The 24475-nt window shown below is 46.9% G+C and overlaps 1 protein-coding gene across 1 annotated transcript; it reads left to right on the forward strand.

Annotated features, from left to right (window-relative positions):
- The first annotated feature begins 34 nt into the window (after nucleotides 1–34).
- LOC140126119 (E3 ubiquitin/ISG15 ligase TRIM25-like) lies at nucleotides 35–24465 on the forward strand. The gene is made up of 3 exons (XM_072145234.1): nucleotides 35–1265; nucleotides 22930–23241; nucleotides 24377–24465. The coding sequence occupies exons 1-2, from the start codon at nucleotides 75–77 to the stop codon at nucleotides 23167–23169; spliced, it is 1431 nt and encodes a 476-aa protein (XP_072001335.1). The 5' UTR covers nucleotides 35–74; the 3' UTR covers nucleotides 23170–23241; nucleotides 24377–24465.
- The last annotated feature ends 10 nt before the right edge of the window (nucleotides 24466–24475 follow it).

The raw sequence follows: 24475 nt of genomic DNA on the forward strand, positions 1-24475 counted from the left end.
AATCCCGCCCTCTTATCTCTGCGCGTCATTCTCAAGAATTGTAGTTTCGTTTCTCTCTTCCTCCTCTTGCAGCCATGGCGTCTGCTGATCTGAGAGAGGAGCTGGACTGCTCCATCTGTCTGACCACTTATACAGATCCTGTAATGCTGAGATGTGGACACAACTTCTGCCGGGTCTGTATTGATCGTGTGCTGGATACACAGGACGGGTCTGGAGGTTATTCCTGTCCTGAATGTAGAGAAGAGTTTCAGGAGCGGCCGGCACTGATGAGAAACTTAGCTCTGAGGAAGATAATGGAGAATCTACTGACTACTCAACCAACACCGAGAGAAACCGGGATCTTCTGCTCTTACTGTGTGGACTCTCCTGTACCTGCTGTGAGGTCCTGTCTGATGTGTGAGGCTTCTCTGTGTGATAAACACCTGAAAGTTCACAGCAAGTCACCAGAACACGTCTTATCTGACCCCAGCACTTCCCTGGAGAACCGGAAATGTTCTGTCCATAAGGAAGTGTTAAAATATTACTGTACTAAGGAGAACATCTGTATCTGTGTGTCCTGCAGACTGGATGGAGAACATCGGGGACACCAGGTGGAGACGCTGGATGAGGCTTCTAAAAAGAAGAAGAAGAAACTGAGAAATGTTCTCCAGAAACTGATCACAAAGAGAGAGGAGGCTGAGGGAAGAGTCCAGAGTCTGGAGGAGCGCAGGAGAAAAGCCCAAGAAAAAGCATCTGGAGGAGCTGAGAGAGTCACTGCCCTGTTTATAGACATCAGGAGACGACTGGACGACCTGGAGAAGAGGGTCCTGAGTGACATCTCCAGGCAGGAGAAGGAAAAGTCCCTCTCACTGTCTGCTCTGATCCAGAAGCTGGAGATCCAGAAGGACGAGCTGTCCAGGAAGATGAGGCACATTGAGGAGCTGTGTAACATGACTGATCCACTGACTGTGTTACAGGAACCAGACACAGGTGACTTGTGTGATCCTGAGGAGGGGGGAGGTGATGAGGACACAGGGGGACATGATAACCAGCGCCATGATGTAGATGATCTGGATGTGACTGTGATCTCAGACACATTACACACATTATGTGACATAATATCAGGTATAAGGAGCGGGATCTATGTGGAGGGTCCTGGAGACATATTACTGGATGTAAACACGGCTCATAATAATCTCCATATATCAGACGACCTGAAAACTGCAACCTGCACACAAGAGAAGCAGAATCGTCCAGAAACATCGGAGAGATTCCAGGATTATCAGGTGATGAGCAGCCGGAGATTTACCTCAGGACGACATTACTGGGATGTGGAGGGCAGTAGATCGGGGATGTGGAGGGTCGGGATGTGTTATCCCAGTATAGACAGGAGGGGGTGGCAGTCATGTATTGGAGATAATAACAAGTCCTGGAGTTTGGGGAGATATAATAATCAGTATTCAGTGATACATGACAGAAAAGTGATCCAGTTACGTGACAATATCTCCAGTGATGGAGTCCGGATCTGTCTGGATTATGAGGCGGGGGAGTTGTCCTTCTATGAGCTGTGTGACCCCATCAGACACTTACACACCTTCACCACCACCTTCACCGAGCCCCTTCATGCTGCATTATGGGTAGGGGGAGGTTCTATAAAGATATTAGGGGGAGGCAGGAAGTGGGAGAAACCATCATAAAATGTGTCTCTGGTTCTACATTATTTCCTTTATGTCATGTTTTTTTCTGAGATAGTTGATTAATAAATCTCTGTTAACACCTTAATGACCACCATATCTGCATTTTCCGAGGGACGTTTAAGGTACTTAAAGAAGATTTCAGGACAACCCTCCTGCTGTTGTTGGACTTTATTTAACCCACTTAAACTGTGTTATGAGCGCCCTCTGCACCCATTGGCACCTTGCCGTAGCGATCTCGGGCTGCCGATGATGTCAGAGACAGCCTTGGGGAGCCCCCCTCAGGGGCCTGTAGTAGATTCCTATTAGTCCATGCCGGACGTATGACCTAATAATAAAGCCTCACAGTAAGTGATAGTATAATGCACTGTACTACATACAAGGTGTGTAGTGCATTATACAAGATATCAAGTCATCTCCTGTCAGTGCCCCCTTGTCGGGCAAAGTAAAAATTACCGTATATACTCATGTATAAGTCGAGTTTTTCAGCACAAATGTGCTGAAAAACGTCCCCTCGGCTTATACACGAGTCACAAGTCATACCATGGTCACTTAAAAAAAAATAAACTTATATATTCACCCTCCGGTGGCCCTGATGTGCAGCGCTGCTCTCCCGATGTCCGCGCGGGTCCTCTTCTGGCTTCCGTGCCCGTCTTCTCTCTTCTGTACATCGCGCTGGGCGCCGCCATTGCTCTCTCCCGGGCGGCGCCTAGTATGACGTCAGAGCAATGGTGGCACCCAGCGCGATGTACAGAAGAGAGAAGACGGGCACGGAAGCCAGAAGAGGACCCTCGCGGACATCGGGGGAGCAGCGCTGCACATCCGGGCCACCGGAGGGTGAGTATATAAGTTTTTTGTTTTTTTTTTATTCTGGGCCGTGCTGTATACTGCTGGGGGCAGGCTGGGCAGTGCTGTATACTCCTGGGGGCAGGCTGGGCAGTGCTGTATACTGCTGGGGGCAGGCTGGGCAGTGCTATATACTACTGGGGGCAGGCTGGGGAGTGCTGTATACTACTGGGGGCAGGCTGGGGAGTGCTGTATACTACTGGGGGCAGGCTGGGCAGTGCTGTATACTACTGGGGGCAGGCTGGGCAGTGCTGTATACTACTGGGGCAGGCTGGGCAGTGCTGTATACTACTGGGGGCAGGCTGGGCAGTGCTGTATACTACTGGGGGCAGGCTGTATACTATTGGGGGCAGGCTGGGCTGTATACTACTGGGGGCAGGCTGGGCTGGGCTGTATACTACTGGGGGCAGGCTGGGCTGTGCTGTATTCTACTGGGGGCAGGCTGGACAGTGCTGTATACTACTGGGGGCAGGCTGGACAGTGCTGTATACTACTGGGGGCAGGCTGGACAGTGCTGTATACTACTGGGGGCAGGCTGGACAGTGCTGTATACTACTGGGGGCAGGCTGGGCAGTGCTGTATACTACTGGGGGCAGGCTGGGCAGTGCTGTATACTAGTGGGGGCAGGCTGGGCAGTGCTGTATACTACTGGGGCAGGCTGTATACTACTGGGGGCAGTGCTGTATACTACTGGGGGCAGGCTGGACAGTGCTGTATACTACTGGGGGCAGGCTGGACAGTGCTGTATACTACTGGGGGCAGGCTGGGCAGTGCTGTATACTACTGGGGGCAGGCTGGGCAGTGCTGTATACTAGTGGGGGCAGGCTGGGCAGTGCTGTATACTACTGGGGCAGGCTGTATACTACTGGGGGCAGTGCTGTATACTACTGGGGGCAGGCTATATACTATAGGGGGCTGGCTGGCTATATACTGGGGGGGGGGCTGGTCTGTGACCAATCCATTTCCCACCCTCGGCTTATACTCGAGTCAATAGGTTTTCCCAGTTTTTGGTGGTAAAATTAGGGGTCTCGGCTTATACTCGGGTCGGCTTATACTCAAATATATACGGTATGTAAAAACAAAAATAAATAAAACACCAACACAAAAATCGCTGTCCCCTTTAAAAAATGTTGTACTTCCACGCCCATACCAACCCAAGCTAAAAATCCATAATAGTTTTTTATGCCGTACAACAACAAAAATATATTTTTTTAAAAAGGTAAAAACTATGCCCAAATTGACATTTTTTATTCATAAGGAATAAATTAAACATGATCAAAAAGCTTAATGCCGTACACCCACATACAGGCACAATGAAAATGAAAAAAAAGTCAAAAGTTATTAAATTAAAACAGACAAGATATTTGAGTTCTTTTTTCAAATATTCTGCATAGAAAGCTTTAATAATAAGTTCACCATTAGGACAGACGAAACCCAAATTTTGCTATTAAAAACTACATTACCTCCCCCCAAAAAACAAGACCCCCACACACAGCTATGATGAAAAAAAATGGGTGTTTCTTTGTTTTTATGTCAATATCATTGCTCTTGTTGTTAATTGTGGTAAATAACCCTACGAGATGGATGCTTATAGGTCACTTAAGTCATGTGACCTTTATATATGTTTGCTTGTACCACACACATCAGTCTGTTTGTTTTGAGAAAGGGGCAAGAGCCCCGAAACGCGTCACAAGGACATGATCTAATTCACTCCATTGTAAGTTATTTTATTTCATCGCAATTTTTACATTGGATCTTTTAACATCTAATTTTCTTTTATGAATAAAGTAAAATAAAAATTATAGTTGTTTCGGGAGTAGGGTCAATTGATTCTCATCATTGATGTAGAGACTCCAGCAAAATTCTGGTACTTTTGAGTCAGCGTCATCTATTCTGGTGTTATAGATATAATTTTCTTCCCTATTGACTATGGGCATATTAGGCGATCCGGACCCGCGACCAATGCACTTTGCTATATTTTATTTCCTTAAAAGAGAATCATTGGGGCTCATTTACTAAGGGTCGCAGATCGCCGTTTTCCGGATTTGCTCAGCTTTGACAGGTATTTAATTTAACAGGGGTTTGCACTGGAATTGTGTCGCATGCGATCAGATTTTGGCGCAGCTGCAATGGCTTCCATGCCACAGAAATCAGTGGGGCGGGCTGTTGGACTATCCAACTGATTCGGACTGAGCACGGGATTTAACTTTCAAACTGTGTCGCAAGACAATGCACTTACATGCACCAGGAAGAAGAAGGTGAACTCCGGTGGGCCTGAGCGGGGAAGCGACACATGCAGGATATCGGTGCACGATCCTAGTGAATCGCGGCACAGTGCATTATAGACGGACAATGCACTGTGAACTCCTCGGACTGGGTAAGTAAATGTGCCCCAATGTCGGACCCGAATCCAACGCAGAGAACACGCCGCTGGATCGCGAATGGACCGGGTAAGTAAATGTGCCCCATTATATTGTCAAAATTACCCTTCCCTTTTTGAATCGGTGAAAAGCCTACTGCACAAATGGAACACACTACCGATTTTCCTTCTCCAGCAGAATCCCGGAAGTCAAAATGTCTATCCTTCCAAAGTTAATGTATCATTTCGAATCCCTACCGATCCCGATTACCTACTCTGAGGAATGCAGGCCTTACTTATGCAATTCATATGGGCCCATAAACGCCATAGGCTGGCATGCACACTTATGGTACAGCCGCGAGATAGAGGCGGCCTTGGGGTGCCCGATCTGATTAAGTATTACTGGGCAGCACACCTGCAAAGAATCCCGGCTTGGTCCACTCTCCTTGCATACTCCAAATGGATGGAGACAGAAAAATTGTGGAGCGCTCCGGTGCACCCCAATGCCTACCTCTGGGCAACTGCTTTGACCCCACCTGCAGTAGCACTCCTAGGCCCCATGAACCATACCAGATCCATATGGTTAAAATGCTGCAAACTATTTCCCTTGGAATCTGCCCATTCCCCCATGACATTCTTCTTGTACAACCCACTCCTCCCATTGACCCTCACGGGCCCCATGTCCCGGTCATGGCACCATAAGGGCATGTTTCGTTTTGGCTCTAAAATGATATTAAATTTCCCAGACCTTATGGATAGATTTAACTTACCATCTCCAGCTATGTATAGCTATTTACAAATGAAATCCTTTTTTTCCTCTTTATATGGTTCGCCGACCGTATCCACGCCTCCTGATTTTGAACGACTTTCCGTTTCCACAGCGGGTCTCATCTCCAAAATCTATAGAATATTGATAAATCCCAATCCCACAGAGATACCTGAAGGGTGCCCCTGACTGTATAAGGAGGGTACCCACAGACTGGGGGTGTCCTAGTGTTGCAATTTATTACATGGGACGTTTGCACTTTAAATAGGGGTGGTATTTGCTTCCTTTCTCCTCCCTGCTGCTGCTCAATCCCTCCCATAGCTGAGCCTTTATAGGGCAGGCACTGGGCCTGCACTTCCTCTTGCCCGCGCCATCTTCAAGCTGTCTGCAGTTGTGGTATCTGGCTTGTGTTCTGGTACCTTAGGTGGCCAGGTTTGCTAATGGGCGCCCCCTTACCCTTTTTGAGGTGCTTTGCGCCTGCATATAAAGTGAAGGAGAGTGCTGGCTCTTTCAGCTTCTCTCTCCTTCACTGCCCCTGCTGTCCCTCAGTCACTGATGTCAGTCCACATGTATGGCGCAGCCGCCGGACTGTTTAAGCCCCGCACCCCCCCACCCCACATTAGTGTAATTTTCTGGCCGGCGGTCTGCGCAAATGTGGCGACCGCTGGCACATTTAGTCCAGGGAGACCGCCCTGGTTCCACTGCCGATAGCATCGGCCAACATCTCGACGCCCGTGGCTCCGCCCACAGGTGCTACGTTTTTTTGGCGAGTATTGTTTCTCTCCCTAAAAGCCTGGGTGTTACCATGTTATATCTCTCTGCTGTTACCACATTGTGTACTAGTGTATCCTCAGCTTCCACATCATATATGAGAGGATTTTTACCTCAGGAATTACTAATTACCACAGGAGATCATGTCTCCTCATATATCTGCTCAGCTTCCTTACACATGGCAGCTATTGCTGTGCTAAGTGTGAGCACATAACCTTACAGGATATGACTGGTTAATGTTTCTGGGGAGCATTATTACCTGATGTAATGTGCATGTGGGATAAAGTTATGTAAGAAGCTGCCATGTCTCCTCAGCCATGTCTCCTCAGTCTGCTCCCAGCTATCTTATACCCTGCAGTGATGCTGTGATATGTGTAAGACTATACATCACACACAGGAGGTATGGCTGCTTTATGTGGCTGATTAACTTTATTTACTAGTTTAATTTGGACATGAAAGTGTTACTGAATGCAGACAGATTGTTATGTCTATGGGAGTGTTCTTTCAGTCTTGTAAGTGCTGTATAATGGAGGGTAATTACCCACATATCTACCCCCGGCCACCTCACACACGACATACATGGCTGATATGTGAGCTTATTGCTTGGTACACTGGATATATGGCTGACTCACACTTACCTCACACTCTGGACATGTCCCTGATTGTTCATATCACTGCTTTGTATTGAAGGTAGAGATCTCATTATCACTGATATATGTGTGGAGGTAGTTGCCTCATACGCTGTCTTCATACACTGTACATATATTAGGGGTAGTTACCTCACAGACTGTACATATCATTGATATTATCACTGATATATATGAGTAGTTACATAACACACTATCAATCACTGATATATGAGGTGTAGTTACCTCATACACTGTACATATCACTGATATATATGGGGGTTAGTTACCTCATACACTGTACATATGACTGATATATATGAGGGTGTAGTTACCTCATACATTGTACATATCACTGATATATATGGGGGTTAGTTACCTCATACACTGTACATATGACTGGTATATATGAGGATGTAGTTACCTCATACACTGTACATATCACTGATATTTATGAGGTGTAGTTACCTCATACACTGTACATATCACTGATATATATGAGGATGTAGTTACCTCATATACGGTACATATCACTGATATATATGAGGATCTAGTTACCTCATATACTGTACATATCACTGATATATATGAGTAGTTACATAACGCACTATCAATCGCTGATATATATGAATGTGTATTTACCTCATACGCTGTACATTAATTGATTATTTCACTGGTATGTGCTGCTGTTTTATGAGGGGCAGTTTCCTCACGCACAGTACACAGCACTGATCTACATGAGGATATTTACCTGACACTGGACATGTCACTGACGCTGTATATGTCGCTGATTTCTAGGAGGTGTAGTTACCCCATACATTGTACATATCACTGATATATATGAGGATGTAGTTACCTCATACACTGTACATATCACTGATATCTATGGCCCCAAATCGCCTAGAGAAGGGGCCAGGGACTGTGGGGGATTTCGGTGGTTCGCCAGTTTAAAAAAGGCGGTTTCTGGCGATTGGCCCCCTCCTTTCTGGGCGGCCACCTAAGGGTGGGCTCAGCTAGGGGAAGAGGGCCGCCCTACGGCTATAAAAGTTTGAGGACACGTGGGGGGGGGGGCCTCTTTCCTTCTACCTTCAGGATCAACAAGGTGTGAAGTCTAAGACCCCCCCTACGTGCCACCACTTACCCAGATTGTCGCCATGTCCCTCATTCTGGATGAGCAAGTGATGGACCGGATCGCCAGGGAAGGATCAGGCTGGCTGGATGTCCTCATCAAGCGCAGCGCTGCCCAGAAGGAACATCAGGGGGCCGGACCGGCGCCTGCATCACCCCCCCCAGGTACCAGGCCTGCCGGATGCCTCTGCCTGTCAGGCATCGGCCGAATGCGGCACCCGGCCACCGGCCGGCACGCCGCAACAGCCATCCCCCCGCTCCTCACCTCCTCCTCTGGGGACCCCCGATGTGCTCCCTGGCAGCGCGGCACCTGCGACAGCTCCTGAGCGGAGCGAAGAGAGAGGGCGGCCCGTGCGCCGCATCAGGCCTCCAAACCGCCTCAGCCCCGGGTCCCCCCCCAGCACCAGGAGACGCGGAGCGGCAGGGAAGAAGAATCCCTCGCCGCAGGTTATGGGCTCGCCGGCACCCTGCAGCACAGCTGATCAGTGTGGGCTCCGGCCTGTCACTGCTCCTGGGGGTAAGAAGCGCGGTCCGCGCAAATCCCCCACCCCCCCCAACTCTGCCCCATCCCAGGTCACTTATTGTAATCCCCCCCCCTCCTCCCCCAGGCCAAAACCCCCCCAGAGGCATGAAAAAAGCCTCCCCCTGTACCTCCATGCTGCCTCCACTCCTCCTCGGCACATGTCTCCGCAGTACAGGGCTTCCTCTGCTCCCTCCCCCTCAGGCAGTGAATCATGTAATGACACATTTCAGACACTAGATGTCGCCCCACCATCCCATCTTCCCCATCCCAGCCATGGTAGGAGGGATGCCAGACCCGCCACCTACCATCGCCATAGCTACAGCGGCGCTGACCTCCGAAGGTCGCGCCGCATTTTCTTAGCCGACTCGGGTTCTGAATATTCTCCAGCAGGTTTCATCAGTCGCAAGCATCAAAGGAACCGCCGCGACAGAGTTACGAGCTCCTCGTCCTCTGATTCAAGTGGTCGTCATGCGGCGCACTTTCACAGAAAAGGTTCCCGCCACGACTACCACCGATACCAGGAGCCGACCCGTCATCACTCAAAGAGGTCAAGAGCATCTTCCAGCTTCCCGCCACAGCGTTGCTACCCGCCACGCAGCAGACCGTCCAGCGGTGGTGCAGCAAGAAGATCGCCGCCACGCCAGTCTCCTGCTTCACAGCAGTCGGCTCCCCAGGACCAGCCCACAGCGCAAGGACAGACAGCGCTCCCCATTCCGGTTGATCTACCTTCTGCTGCGAACGGTGAGTTCAGTGGTCTTCCCTCGTGGTCGGCCATTACCTCTGCACCGCAGAATACTAACACGGACACCACACACATGATATCATCCCTTAAATCTGTTCTATCTCAATTAGAATCAAACCAGCAAGGGTTAGGGGTTAATGCACAAGCACAGCCCAATATTAACGTAGGGGCGGGTAATACATTTAGGGATACAATGTTTTGCGCGGTAGCCCCCTTAGGTAAATATGTCCCTGAAGAAGTGAAGAATAAAATTCAGAAGGGAGAATATGTTGATATTTGGTCCCTGCTCAATGTCGACCATATCTCGGTCGACAAGGAGAGAATTTTTGAAAAAGGTTCGGAAAAAAAGGTTAAGGCTTCAAAAACCCTACACAATTGGCTGCAGGCTTTTGCGGTGATGGCCTCCATTATCACCCAAAAATCGCCAGCCTCGGCCCCGGATTTATTCGTTTATATGGACACAATTCTAAATGCGTTTAAACTTCACGGGGGCACCGCTTGGTGGAGGTACGACGAGGAGTTTCGTCGCAGCCTATCACTTAACCCCAGTATCGGCTGGGCGTCCAAGGCTACGGACGTCTGGTTACAGCTGATACTGGCACAACGCTCACAACGGCCCTTTTCAGGGGCCACCGCAGGGCCAGCTCAGCAGTCTGCCCCTGCGGGTCACAAACCCACCGGAGCATGCTGGCTGTACAACGAGGGCCATTGCAGATTCTACAACTCATGCAGATTTAGGCACGAGTGTTCAATCTGCGGTGGTAATCACTCAGCCTTGCGTTGCTACCGCAAAAACAAAACAAACTCCTCCCCGTCCCAATCCACGAACCCCGGTGAACGTGCACAGGCTCGCTCACTGGCTAAAGTTATATCCCAAGAAACGGGAAGCAAGCCTTCTTGAAGGGGGTTTTCTTCTTGGTTTCTTTATCCCGCACCAACCTTCCACTACCCTTTTTATGTGCAGTAATTTGATATCTGTCCGGGAAAACCCCCTCTTGGCTCTTCAAAAAGTTTCAAAAGAGGTTCAATTAGGCAGAATGGCCGGCCCCTTTGTAGACCCCCCTTTTTTCAACTTTAGGGTTTCTCCTCTTGGCCTGGTCCCTAAAAAGGAAACGGGATCGTTTAGGCTAATCCATCACTTATCTTTCCCCAAGGGTGCGTCGGTAAATGACGACATCTCAAAGGAGGATGCAGCTGTATCCTATGTTTCGTTCGACCAGGCCATAAATTTGGTCAGGCAGGCGGGCCAAGGGGCCCTCTTAGCCAAATCTGACATAGAGTCTGCCTTTAGGTTGTTGCCAGTTCACCCGTCATGCTTCCATCTTTTAGGGTGCCATCTTGAGGGCCACTATTATTATGACATGTGTCTTCCCATGGGCTGCTCCATCTCATGTTACTATTTTGAAGTATTCAGCAGTTTCTTGGAGTGGATCTTGGGCTATGACACAGGTCTTTTTTCCATCACCCATTACCTGGACGATTTCTTATTTGTTGGCGAACGGGATTCCGAATCTTGCTCCTTTCTCTTGCGGAGGTTTACTTCGTTGATGGAGTACATCGGAGTTCCGTTATCCACGGATAAGACAGTCGGGCCGGTCACCAACCTTTCCTTCCTGGGAATTGAGTTGGATACAGTGGAGATGACATTTAGACTCCCAAGCGACAAGATATCTCGCTTGAGGCAAGAAATAAGCTTTCTCTTAGGCAAACGAAAGGCTACTCTGCGGCAATTCCAGGTCTTACTGGGCCTGCTAAATTTTTCTTGCAGAGTCATCCCAATGGGCCGTGCGTTTTCCCGGCGGTTATCCCTGGCCACGAAAGGAGTAATACAACCAACACACTTCATTAGAGTGACTAATCCCCTTAAGGAAGATTTGCGGGTTTGGCAAGTTTTTCTTCAGGATTTTAATGGGTCTGGGATCCTTCAGGAAGCAGAAACCGACAGCGTTTCTTTAGGCTTGTCCATTTCCGCCACGGGTAGTGGCTTTGCCACTATCTTGGGCAATGAATGGTGCAGGGAGAATTGGCCATCTTTATGGTTAAGACAGGGCCTTTATAAAAACACCACCCTCACACACCTCTTTGCATTAGTGGTCGCCATAGAAACGTGGGCTTCGGTTTTGGCCAACCACAGAGTACGTTTGTGGTCCGAAGATCGCGGTTTAGTGCACGCAGTTAATAGCCTTTCTTCCCCTTCATACCCGGTACTCGCGTTGCTCCGACACTTAGTCCTGCGGTGCTTGCAATCCAACATCTGGCTTAGGGCTAGGCATGTCCCGGAATTTTCGAACGACTCGGCTAATGCCTTGTCTCGTTCACAATTTCAGAGCTTCAGAGAACTCCACGGTTACCCGGCAGAGAAGGGCATTGCTTGCCCCCAGTCCTTATGGAAGCTGGTCGAGAACAGCTTGTAGCCTTGTTAAAAGGATCTGTGTCGGCAGCCACTTGGCAAAAGTACTCCTCTACCTGGAAGCAGTGGCTAGCCATCTCCGGCGGCTCTATACCCGCAGAGAAGGCACTCACTAGATTATCTTTCACACATCAGGAGTCAAGGGGCGTCATTTTATAAGGCAAAGCACAGTTTAGCCGGACTGGCTTTTATGCTAAAAATTCACGACCGTCCTGATGTTACAAAGACATTTACCATAAAGCAAATTATGAAGGGCTGGAAAAAAGAAAAGTCTTTTCAAGATTCACGCAGACCGGTATCACTGCCTTTATTCTCTCGTATTATTTCCATCTTGCACTTAGTATGCAGTGATGACTATGAAGTTTCCTTGTTTAGTTCGGCCTTTGCTATAGCATTTTTCGGGGCGCTACGGATCGGGGAGCTAGTTCCCCTTAGCGCGGTAAAATCGGGTGGTTTGCTACAATCGGACGTGCTAGCCAGCGATACTGGGGTAAAAATTCGGATTCGTAAGTCAAAAACTGATGTGTTTGGTAGAGGAACATGGATTACAATACTTCCCATGTCTTCAAACCCATGCCCGGTTTCTTTGATTCGGAGATATGCCCATTTACGCCCAGCGGGACAGAATTTTTTACTGCACCTTTCAGGTTCCCCCTTATCCCGTTTCCAGTTTAGTGCGGTTTTTAAGAAAGCAATTCTTTTTTTGGGCCTAAACCCCAAAGAATTTGGCACTCACTCATTCCGCATTGGTGCGGCGACCACGGCGCACTCTTGTGGAATGAGTGAGGAAGCAATAAAAACACTCGGAAGATGGAAGTCGGATTGTTTTAAGTCATACATCCGACCAGATCTCAATCCCCTGTTTTAATTTACTGTACCGTTATCGTTTAATTCTAGTTTATGCTATCCTTCGTTTTGTATTTTCAGGCCAGTTGATCCATGTATGGATTGTTGGAGACTCCTTCATCCACTGGGTACAGCGGAGGGCGGAAACTCGCCCATGCGGTGCGAATTTAGGTCTCAAGAATTCTAGGGTGCACTGGCGTGGTGTGCGCGTCATGCGCTGGACACAGGTTCTACCGGAGGTAGTCGAGATAAGCAGGAGCTGTCGGGATAATGCGGTCCTCCTTTTCCACGCAGGCGGTAACGACTTGGCGCGTGTCAAGCTGGGTGAGCTCTTAGCCCTTATAAAAGAGGACCTTGCTCGTTTACCCTCCTTTTTTAGGAAAGTGACACTTGGCTGGTCCGAAATTGTCCCGCGTTGTCACTGGCGAGGCGCCCGCGATCACGAGGCAATTAATAGAGCCAGGAAGATTCTAAATATTAGAATCTCCAAGCACGTCTCGGATCTGGGTGGTGTGGCTGTTCGTCATTTAGAATTGGAGGGGGACAACAGGCACTTACTGATAGGTGACGGGGTTCACTTGAATCCGATCGGCTTGAACATTTTTATTGCCGGTCTGCAGGAGTTGGCGGAGAAGGCGATCGCCTTGGGCAGTGGGGGGGTCGCAGCCAGCGCTAGTGCGCATTGGCGGCTCCGTGGCGGAGGATATACATGCCCGAAGGCGAGGAAGACACCCACATGATGGCTGTCCGGCGGCAGCCGCCATTCGGGCGAAGGTTTTGTTTCAGAAGAAACGTAGGGCCCGTATGGGCAGAAATTTTTGTGTTTTGGTCGTTGGTTTTGAAGTTTATACTGTTATTTATTAAATTCAAGGTTTATTATAAAATAAAGCTGTGGCCTACCCACATACCCACAACAAGCACGGTGTGGTTTCCCTTAATGTTTGGTTTGGTGAAAATGGCGTTTTTTCCTGTGGAAACGCTGGGTCAAGAGCGGAGATTTTAACATCATGGTTTATTTTGCTAAGTCCCTACAGTCCCCCATACACTGTACATATCACTGATATATATGAGGGTGTAGTTACCCCATACACTGTACATATCACTGATATATATGAGGATGTAGTTATCCCATACACTGTACATATCACTGGTACATATGAGGGTGTAGTTACCTCACACACTGTACATATCACTGATATATATGAGGATGTAGTTACCTCACACACTGTACATATCACTGATATATATGAGGGTGTAGTTACCTCATACACTGTACATATCACTGATATATATGAGGGTGCAGTTACCTCATACACTGTACATATCACTGATATATATGAGGGTGTAGTTACCTCATACACTGTACATATCACTGGTATATATGAGGGTGTAGTTACCTCACACACTGTACATATCACTGATATATATGAGGGTGTAGTTACCTCATACACTGTACATATCACTGATATATATGGGGTTTAGTTACCTCATACACTGTACATATCACTGATATATATGAGGATGTAGTTATCCCATACACTGTACATATCACTGGTATATATGAGGGTGTAGTTACCCCATACACTGTACATATCACTGATATATATGAGGATGTAGTTATCCCATACACTGTACATATCACTGGTACATATGAGGGTGTAGTTACCTCACACACTGTACATATCACTGATATATATGAGGGTGTAGTTACCTCATACACTGTACATATCACTGATATATATGAGGGTGCAGTTACCTCATACACTGTACATATCACTGATATATATGAGGGTGCAGTTACCTCATACACTGTACATATCACTGATATATATGAGGGTGCAGTTACCTCATACACTGTACATATCACTGATATATATGAGGGTGTAGTTACCTCATACACTGTACATATCACTGGTATATATGAGGGGGTAGTTACCTCACATGCTGTAAATATCACGGTTTTATGAGGGTGTAGTTTCCTCACGCTGTACATGGCACTGATCTACATGAGGGTGTTCACCTCAGACGCTGGATATGTTTCTGTTTTACATGTGGGTACTTACATCATGTATACTATATAATGTGCCACAGGTTATTTGTACCTTCCAATCACATGTACACATGGCTACGGTATTACTACTCCTAATGGCGCTAACATGGTGACAATCACGAGCCTCGGACTGGAGCTTCTTTGGAAGGGGGTAGATATCCTCCATTACTCTGTTTGTTATGGGGAGGTCACATGTATCATACACTATGTAGAGGGGCTGCCGGGAGAGAGCACATGTAATAGTGCGGCCTCCATCTGTGATACTGTACGAGTCTATTATTATCTCATTATTATTATCTCATCCAGTTCTCCGTAATCATGGTGTCCTACACTTTATGGCTATCGATAGGTGCAGGTCCCCCACATTCTATGTGGTCCAGCATTGACCTGTACAGAGTAAATTGTGGGGGCTGGTTATGGGGAGTTTTTGGTGCTCTGAAAGTAACCTCCATATCACTACCTTTTGCTATATGTTCACCACATGCCGCATTTAGATGCTTGTTGTATTTGTGCATTTCTACGTGGCTTTGTCTGCTTTTTGTAGTTATTGGCGCAAACTGTATGTTGTGCGTAGATGTATATGGCCTTTAGTTATGTCTTATGTATTAGGGATGCCCATGTATACTTTTGCACACTAATATATAATGTATGTTACATGAGTGGTGGATAGTGCAATATTGTGGGGATAACATGCCGCCTCAGCCTATAATGAGACAATAAGCAGCAACAAAACTATTTCATTGTAACAATCATAGTTTCAAACACAACAATGGCCTACAGCATTCAATAGAGCTCAAACAAATTCCCAGCAGAATGCTATCAAAAAATATAATAAAACTTAACTTTTAATCAAGCACTTCCAATAAAATTAATACCAAAGTACATTTACATAAAAAATATACCTAGTGAAATGGACAGATGTCATATATCCAATAGGTCAACAGATGCACATTAATCACATTTTTGCATGATAGGGTAGCAATATTATATGAGGTAGGGAAGGAAAGAACAGGTTTGATCTCACCAGTCTTCACTCGATCGGTTGGTTGCGCAGGCAATTCAGAAGGGAGATATTAGAACTTTCCCTATCTTGGCCCTTTCTGCAACCCTAATCCCACTGTTAGTAACTCCCAGCCCTTACAAGGGCGGTCCCCACAAAAACTGCCCCTACATGCAAACTAATGCACCCTAAATTAACACGGTTGTTAGTATTCCTTATTCCCTACGCGTTTCGTGCACCGTTAGATGCACTCCTCAGGGGAAAATAGCAGTGAGCTACGGTGTGTCCTAGGTCTTGATCACACCGGCGCTCCTTATTCCTATATGCAGGCGTTTTTTGTTTTTTTTTAGAGTGTGAGCAGTGGCTCCACTCAGCCTCGTTCAGGCTGTCTACACACTAGGTTTGTGTCTGGCGTCGGCGCCAAATTCTGCGCGTGTGCGCCTAAAAAGAGCCGCGTTGGCCCGCCCACTGACCTCCTGCAGGCCGATCATGTGACCTTGCAGCGATCACGTGGGGCAGTGGGCGGAGTCAGTAACCAAGGGAGCGAGAGACTAAGCGTCATTACTCCTCCATCGTCACTGACAGTGTTCCCTCCCCTCACCCTGCGTTTCTCAGATCATATCTATTATTGCTATTGGGTGGGGGCGGGAATAAGGGGACACTTCTTCTCTAACAGCCTGCAATAGAATGTTCAAGGGGCAATTTTTTACACATTAGTCCCTCGGCTGGGCTGTTAGAAGAACCACAAATGGCCATACTTTGGATAATGGCTAAATCATTTTTAACTTATTAATGTAGTTATGGCAGAGCATTTTATGCTTAAATAAATTATACACACAACAAGGTATTAAAGGTACTGCTTATCTTATGGTGATGGAGGGTTCTATGAAAAAATGACAAAAATGACAAAATGACATGGGTCACAATGCCAAGAATGTGAAAAAGTTATTATATTACAAAAAAGATGTAAAGTTCAACAATTCATTGAGGCCTTTGGGGGCGACCGTATCCAGAAGAAAAATTAATCTGTCCCAGTCACCCCCCCTCACTGGTTTCTGAACTGCTTCAATGCCATGAAATTTAATTTTGCTCACGTCCCCATTGTGAACCTGATTAACGTGACGGGCCAGAGGTGTATCTCTTTTATGTGCATCTGTCCATTTCACTAGGTATATTTTTTATGTAAATGTACTTTGGTATTAATTTTATTGGAAGTGCTTGATTAAAAGTTAAGTTTCATTATATTTTTTGATAGCAGCCTATAATGAGGAAGAAACGGTGTAATATTATACTACAGTTATACCCACAAAATAGCGGGGGAATTAGCCAGACACATGGTCAGTGGCCATTGGGGTTGCAGCCGCACATATTTCTGCAGATAAACGGACCGTACGGATATAGCCAGGTCCTTTGTGCATTTTATATAGTGTCTTACCTGTCCCCACTATATTGTATACAAGAATTGTAGTTATTACCACATGCAGATAACAGGTAAATAATGCCCGCGCCATCTTCAAGCTGTCCCTCCCTCCCTCCCTACTGTTACTTGGTTTTTGTGTTTTGATGTTTTCGGTTTTCAGTGATCATCTCAAGTCACAGCTGGCGGAAAATGAGAATTGATGTGGATTTTGCCCGGAAGTCGAAGTGCTGATTCGGGAGTCCGGTTGAGCAAACCTCCCGGCTCATCTCTCTGCATTAGAGCTATTTATAGGAGTAAGGACACATTCACACTGACGTATGCCCACACGACTATGGCCAGGCGGACATAGGTCCGGCTATGTGGAGAGGAGGAGGGATGACCCCTCCCCTCTCCATAGAGCTCTACGGCGCATACACTCACCGCCCACTTTATTAGGTACACCATGCTAGTAATGGGTTGGACCCCCTTTTGCCTTCAGAACTGCCTCAATTCTTCGTGGCATAGATTCAACAAGGTGCTGGAAGCTCCTCAGAGATTTTGGTCCATATTGACATGATGGCATCACACAGTTGGCGCAGATTTGTCGGCTGCACATCCATGATGCGAATCTCCCGTTCCACCACATCCCAAAGATGCTCTATTGGAGTGAGATCTGGTGACTGTAGAGGCCATTTGAGTACAGTGACCTCATTGTCCTGTTCAAGAAACCAGTCTGAGATGATTCCAGCTTTATGACATGGCGCATTATCCTGCTGAAAGTAGCCATCAGATGTTACAGGGTACATTGTGCTCATAAAGGGATGGACATGGTCAGCAACAATACTCAGGTAGGCTGTGGCGTTGCAACGATGCTCAATTGGTACCAAGGGGCCCAAAGAGTGCCAAGAAAATATTCCCCACACCATGACACCACCACCACCAGCCTGAGCCGCTGATACAAGGCAGGATGGATCCATGCTTTCATGTTGTTGACGCCAAATTCTGACCCTACCATCCGAATGTCGCAGCAGAAATCGAGACTCATCAGACCAGGCAACGTTTTTTCCAATCTTCTACTGTCCAATTTCGATGAGCTTGTGCAAATTGTAGCCTCAGTTTCCTGTTCTTAGCTGAAAGGAGTGGCACCCGGTGTGGTCTTCTGCTGCTGTAGCCCATCTGCCTCAAAGTTGGACGTACTGTGCGTTCAGAGATGCTCTTCTGCCTACCTTGGTTGTAACGGGTGGCGATTTGAGTCACTGTTGCCTTTCTATCAGCTCGAACCAGTCTGCCCATTCTCCTCTGGCATCAACAAGGCATTTCCGCCCACAGAACTGACGCTCACTAGATGTTTTTTCTTTTTCGGACCATTCTCTATAAACCCTAGAGATGGTTGTGCATGAAAATCCCAGTAGATCAGCAGTTTCTGAAATACTCAGACCAGCCCTTCTGGCACCAACAACCATGCCACGTTCAAAGGCCACAAATCACCTTTCTTCCCCATACTGATGCTCGGTTTGAACTGCAGGAGATTGTCTTGACCATGTCTACATGTCTAAATGCACTGAGTTGCCGCCATGTGATTGGTTGATTAGAAATTAAGTGTTAACGAGCAGTTGTACAGGTGTACCTAATAAAGTGGCCGGTGAGTGTACATGTCAGGACATGTCCTATCTTTTTCCCATGAGGCCATTGTCGTCTATGGGGGACATATGTACGGCCGCAAGCTTGCAGCCATATATACGTCCCCCTAGGGTCGTGTGAATGCCGCCAAAGGAGAGAATCATCTCTTCTCTACAAGAGATATCCTGCGACTTCTATTCCTGCTAATATACCAGCTAAATAGGAATAAGTCACCAGGTTTACGAATTTTTAACAACAGGTTCCCAACTGTGGGGCCAGAACCCAGTAAATAAATGCTGAATCAGAAGTGGGTTAAATACACAAAAAAGGAAACAAGCTCAGGGTAAAAATATTACGGTAAGTATTTTACACTGAGCTTGTCCCCAGTAGCCAGTAGTCACAGGGATGCCCCAAGTAGCAAGTAGTCACAGTGATGCCCCCAGTAGCCAAAGTGATGCCCCCAGTAGTTACAGTAGTGCCCTCATTAATGACTTTGCCCCCAGTAGTCACAGGGATACCCCAGTAGCCAGTTGTCACAATGATGCCCCCAGTAGCCAGCAGTCACAGTGAAGCTCCCAGTAGCCAGCAGTCACAGTGAAGCTCCCAGTAGCCAGCAGTCACAATGATTCTCCCAGTAGCCAGCAGTCACAATGATTCTCCCAGTAGCCAGCAGTCACAATGATGCCCCCAGTAGCCAGCAGTCACAGTGATGTACCCAGTAGCCAGTAGTCACATTGATGCCCCCTAGTAGCAAGTAGTCACAGGGATGCCCCCAGTAGTCACAGTGATTACCCCCTAGTAGCAAGTAGTCACAGGGATACCCCCAGTAGTCACAGGGATGCCCCCAGTAGCCAGTAGTCACAGTGATGCCTGCTAGTAGCAAGTAGTCACAGGGATACCCCCAGTAGTCACAGGGATGCCGCCAGTAGTCACAGTGATGCCCCCAGTAGTTACAGTAGTGCTCCCATTAATCACTTTGATGCGCCCAGTAGTCACAGAGATACCCCAGTAGCCAGTAGTCACAATGATGCCCCCAGTAGCCAGCAGTAACAGTGATTCCCCCAGTAGCCAGCAGTAACAGTGATTCCCCCAGTAGCCAGCAGTCACAGTGATTCCCCCAGTAGCCAGCAGTCACAGTGATTCCCCCAGTAGCCAGCAGTCACAGTGATTCCCCAGTAGCCAGCAGTCACAGTGATTCCCCAGTAGCCAGCAGTCACAGTGATGTATCCAGTAGTCAGCAGTCACAGTGATGCCCCCAGTAGCCAACAGTCACAGTGATGCCCCCAGTAGCCAGCAGTCACAGTGATGCCCCTAGTAACCAGTAGTCACAGTGAAGCCCCCAGTAGCCAATAGTCACAGTGAGGCTCCACAGCAGACAATGGTAATATATATATTAAAACATAGTTCGTGCACCTTCTTCATTCAAATTCCAGTGCTGTGGCGCAGAAACGTGATGGCATCACACATCTGCTTGTACCAGGTTACCTGCATCCCTTTGATGCCCCCAGTAGTCACAGTGATGACCCCTGTAGCCAGTAGTCAAAGCTGACAATGGTAAAAAATGTATGTATTAAAACATACTTCCTGCACCTTCTTCACTCCAATGTCAGAGCTGTGGCGCAGACGACATGTGATGACATCACACATCAGCCTGCGCCAGGTTATTTGCATCACTTTGATGCCCCCAGTAGTCACAGGGATCCCCCAGTAGCCACAGTGATGCCCACAGTAGACAGTAGTCACGATGATGCCCCCAGTAGCCAGTAGTCACAGCAGGGATGCCCTCTAATAGTCAGTAGTCACAGTGATGCTCACAGTAACCAAAAGTTACATCAGCCAGTGCAAGAGTCGGCTGCGGAGACCAGACTTTGATTTTAACAACCAGCTCTGATTCAACCCGTGGGTACACACATAACACAAGAGTTCTCTGACACCAAACATTACTGTATTCCTATATTTTATACCACTGACCAATCATTCCTTATCCATCCCGGATTCTTCTGTGCCGCATCCATTGTCCGCACGTAATTCCAAAGGCTTATAAGTTCAGCCCCATAGATGATGGTTGCATCATTATTTTGACAAGTGTGAATTGTATCCTGTTATGTAACGTGGTTCTGGGGACAAATAAACTAAGAAGTGACATTGATGTTATTAACGCAGGAGGAAATAAAGACAATGCATTGTCACTGGGAAACAAGGAAGTTTCCGTGTTGCCAAAATAAATTCCATCACCAGAAAACTCATGAACACATTAACCCTTCATTTAGGGGCCACCACACACTTTAGTTTTCCATGTTGAACCACGAATGTGTGCCAACCCCCCTTCAAAGTTATTTTGACAGCTGCTGCAGAACCTAATAAAACACCCCATCTGCTTCAAAACCTCCTAATACACATCTCAGTTGAGGAGGAATGTCATAATACCCACCTTAGCTGCTGCAGAACCTCATAATACACACCTCTTCTGTTCACCTTCCATTCCCCATAGGGACATACAGTATGTACAGAAGGCTCCTTCCAATATGTTTCCATTAAAGGACATCCACCACCAGGATGAAGAATTGTAAACCAAGCACACTGGCATACTGGTGTGTTCGCCCTCTGGCAGGATCTGCTCTTCTTTTATCATCTTATGCTCTGGTTTTTAAGAAAAAAAAGGCTTTTAAAATTATGCAAATGAGCCTTAGGGGCTCCGGGCGTGGCTTGGAGCTCCTTAGGATTGTTTGCATAATTTTCAGGCCCCCTGTACAAAATGCCCCCCTCCTATGGCGGCTGTGACCCTCCTAGTTTTTTTGGGCACACAGACTATTTACCCCCCAATAGTAACGTCCCCTGTGCAGCCCCCAGCTGGAAAGCCACGGGGAGAAGAGGAGCGTTGCAGGTAAGTATACAGTTTATAAGTTATTTTGGCCGCGGCCCGAGAGTGGGTGTTCCGCGGCCCAGTGGTTGGGGACCACTGATTCAAGGACAGCTACCACCAGGATGAAAGATTGTAAACCCAGCACACTGACATACCGGTGTGCACCCCCTCTGGCAGATCCACTCTTTTATGCCCTGGATTTTCACCTCCGGGCTCCATTAGCAGCTATGGAGCTCGGAGCCCCTTAGGCTCATTTGCGTAATTTTAAAAGCCTTGGCATAAGAAGATAAAAGAAGAGCAACTCCTGCCAGTGGGGCACACACCAGTATGTCAGTGTGCTTGGTTTACAATCCTTCATCCTGGTGGTAGATGTCCTTTAAAGTGTTAAAGAGGATGTATCTGCATTACTGATTATAACAATAAACAATGAGGAATTTGTAATGTATGTAAATAAGGGGCCATTCAATCATTAGAAGAGCAAATAATTAAAGAGCAAAGAAATCATTTTCATTTTGATGGAGGAAATTTCACATTTTATTGTAAGGTAATTAGATACTTTGCTACTTTGCATCTAAATGGAGGAAAAAGTTAAATTTGCATATCCATAATTAATGTAGGAGGCCGAAAAGAGAGAAGACAACCTCACAATCCACTCTGCAGATTTTCTGTAACACATATAAATATATGTAAGAATGTTTAAAAAAAAAATAAATAAAAGTTTGGAAGGGGTTCTTCTTATCAAGTACAAAATACCCATTGTCGTTGTGATTGTCGCTTTGCTCCGGTTCAATCTGGTGTTTATTTTTTCAAAATCCTCCCACCCATTCATAAGATATGACCCCTAGAGTAAACTCACACTAGCAGATAAAGACACACCCCCGAGGAAGTAAAAGGTTACCGCCCCCTTGGCTAGTATGGTCTAATTGACATATAAACTTCAATATCTTTTAAATGGAAGGAGGGATTAAAATGAAAAACACTAAACTGAGAAGGGAAATCATTAGGGCAGAAGGGGGGGGGGGGGGGGACAGCTATCGCACAATGTGATTTTCAGATGAAGTAACAGGTCCTCACTATCCCCTAAATGACCAGACCGGAAGCTAATTTTCATGTGTATTGGTTTAAGGGACATTTGTCTTGTTCATATCTTTGTTTTTTCACTTTGGCACAGAAAGGGAATGTAGACCAGTTGTCATCCACACCTTAGGGTAGAATAGGCAATTAGGTAGGGATAGCTGGGGGCTCTAGCTTTAGGGCTCACAGTCCATGTCTCTCCTACTTTTCCATCTTTGTCTGTTCCCTTACAGAGGTATGACAACTCAGCAGGAAAGTTGTGCAAAACATCTGGGACAGTGGTGGCGAACCTATGGCACGGGTGCCAGACCTGGCACACAGAGCCCTTGCTGTGGACACTCAGGCCATCGTCCAAGGACAGAGTTCACCAAACAATAAATCTTCCTGCATTATCTTTGGAAGTCATCCAACTGGACCCACCATTCTTCCTGTACATAGAGGCCCTGGAGAGAAGCTACAATGATAATTTTTGAATTTGCCTTCCTTCTGTCAACTGCATTGGTGGCCTCAGGCGGCAGATACAATTGAAAGCTGTGGAAAAACAGGTAGAAATAAGTAACTGTATAAAATTCCATGTTGGCGCTTCACGGTAAATAAGTGGATTTTGGCTGTGGTTTGGGCACTTGGTCAGTAAAAGGTTCGCCATCACTGATCTAGGAGAATTAATCACATATCACGGGGGAAACCAACTTTTCAAAAAAAAAAAAAAAATGTTTATAATGTAAAAAACAGAAAAATCTTGTATGTTGTTGAAAATGCTGTTTTTGGTCAATTTTCTACAAAAAGGAGAGCAGAGCAGCAAGAGAGGCCGCAAACTACATGGAGATAAGTGATCCGGGGGAAGGGGGAGGCAGGCAGGCACAGATCTGTGAGATGTATTAGTGCTCACAGTGTAACAGTGTAAACGTCTATCAGCCTCTGTGTAATTTCAAGCATCTCTGATCTGTCTCATCTCTCTTTCTATGTGTCAGTGTGTTAGTACAATGTCAGTGGAAAGTGTATACATGTAACCACATTGTCACCCCACAGTACTAGATGGATCATAGTGGGGGTCATTTACTAAGGGCCTGATTCGCATTTTCCCGACGTGTTACCCGAATATTTCCGATTTGCGCCGATTTTCCCTGTATTGCCCCGGGTTTTTGGCGCACGCGATCGGATTTTGGCGCTGGCATGCACGCAACGGATATCGGGGGGAGTGGCCGAAGAAAACCCGATGGATTCGGAAAAACCGCCACATTTAAAAAACTGAAAGTGTCGCGGAGCTTGCACATACCCTTCATCCAGGATAGGCCGGTGTATTTGAGTGCGTTCCGATGCTCTTCAGCGCAGCAGCGCCACCTGGTGGACGTCGGAGGAACTACCTTAATGAATCCCGGCCGGACCCGAATCCACCGCAGAGAACGTGCCGCTGGATCGCGAACGGACCAGGTAAGTAAATCTGCCCCAGTGTGTCTGCTAAGAGAGGCCCCGCCCACACCCTGGGATTTTGCACTGAGCAGCCTAGGGAGTGATTGGAGCTAAAACAGCAATAAAACTGAGTAACATGGTAAAGTAAGGGATTAAAATGATCTTTATTGTGTTAACATCACTAGGGGAATGAAATGTGAGAATTTTCTTTTGTGGAAAAACCCCTTTAAATATTCCTACATGTTTTCCTTCTACATTGTACTTTCGTAGACAATTGCCAACTTCTGGCTAATCGTATGAATCCTGCCATGCCAAAAAAACCGACACGTACGAGGAAGCACAAACACAAATTATCAACGCCTAATCAGA

The sequence above is a fragment of the Engystomops pustulosus genome, chromosome 4, assembly GCF_040894005.1.
Source record: "Engystomops pustulosus chromosome 4, aEngPut4.maternal, whole genome shotgun sequence".
Classification (NCBI taxonomy): Eukaryota; Metazoa; Chordata; class Amphibia; order Anura; family Leptodactylidae; genus Engystomops; species Engystomops pustulosus.

What these genes read in the sequence shown, in the direction of transcription:
- LOC140126119 (XM_072145234.1), top strand. Translation starts at nt 75, where the DNA reads ATGGCGTCTGCTGATCTGAGAGAGGAGCTGGACTGCTCCATCTGTCTG. An exon ending in AGAGATTCCAGGATTATCAG is followed by an intron (nt 1,266 to 22,929) that starts GTGATGAGCAGC and finishes GTTCCCTTACAG; the next exon opens with AGGTATGACAACTCAGCAGG.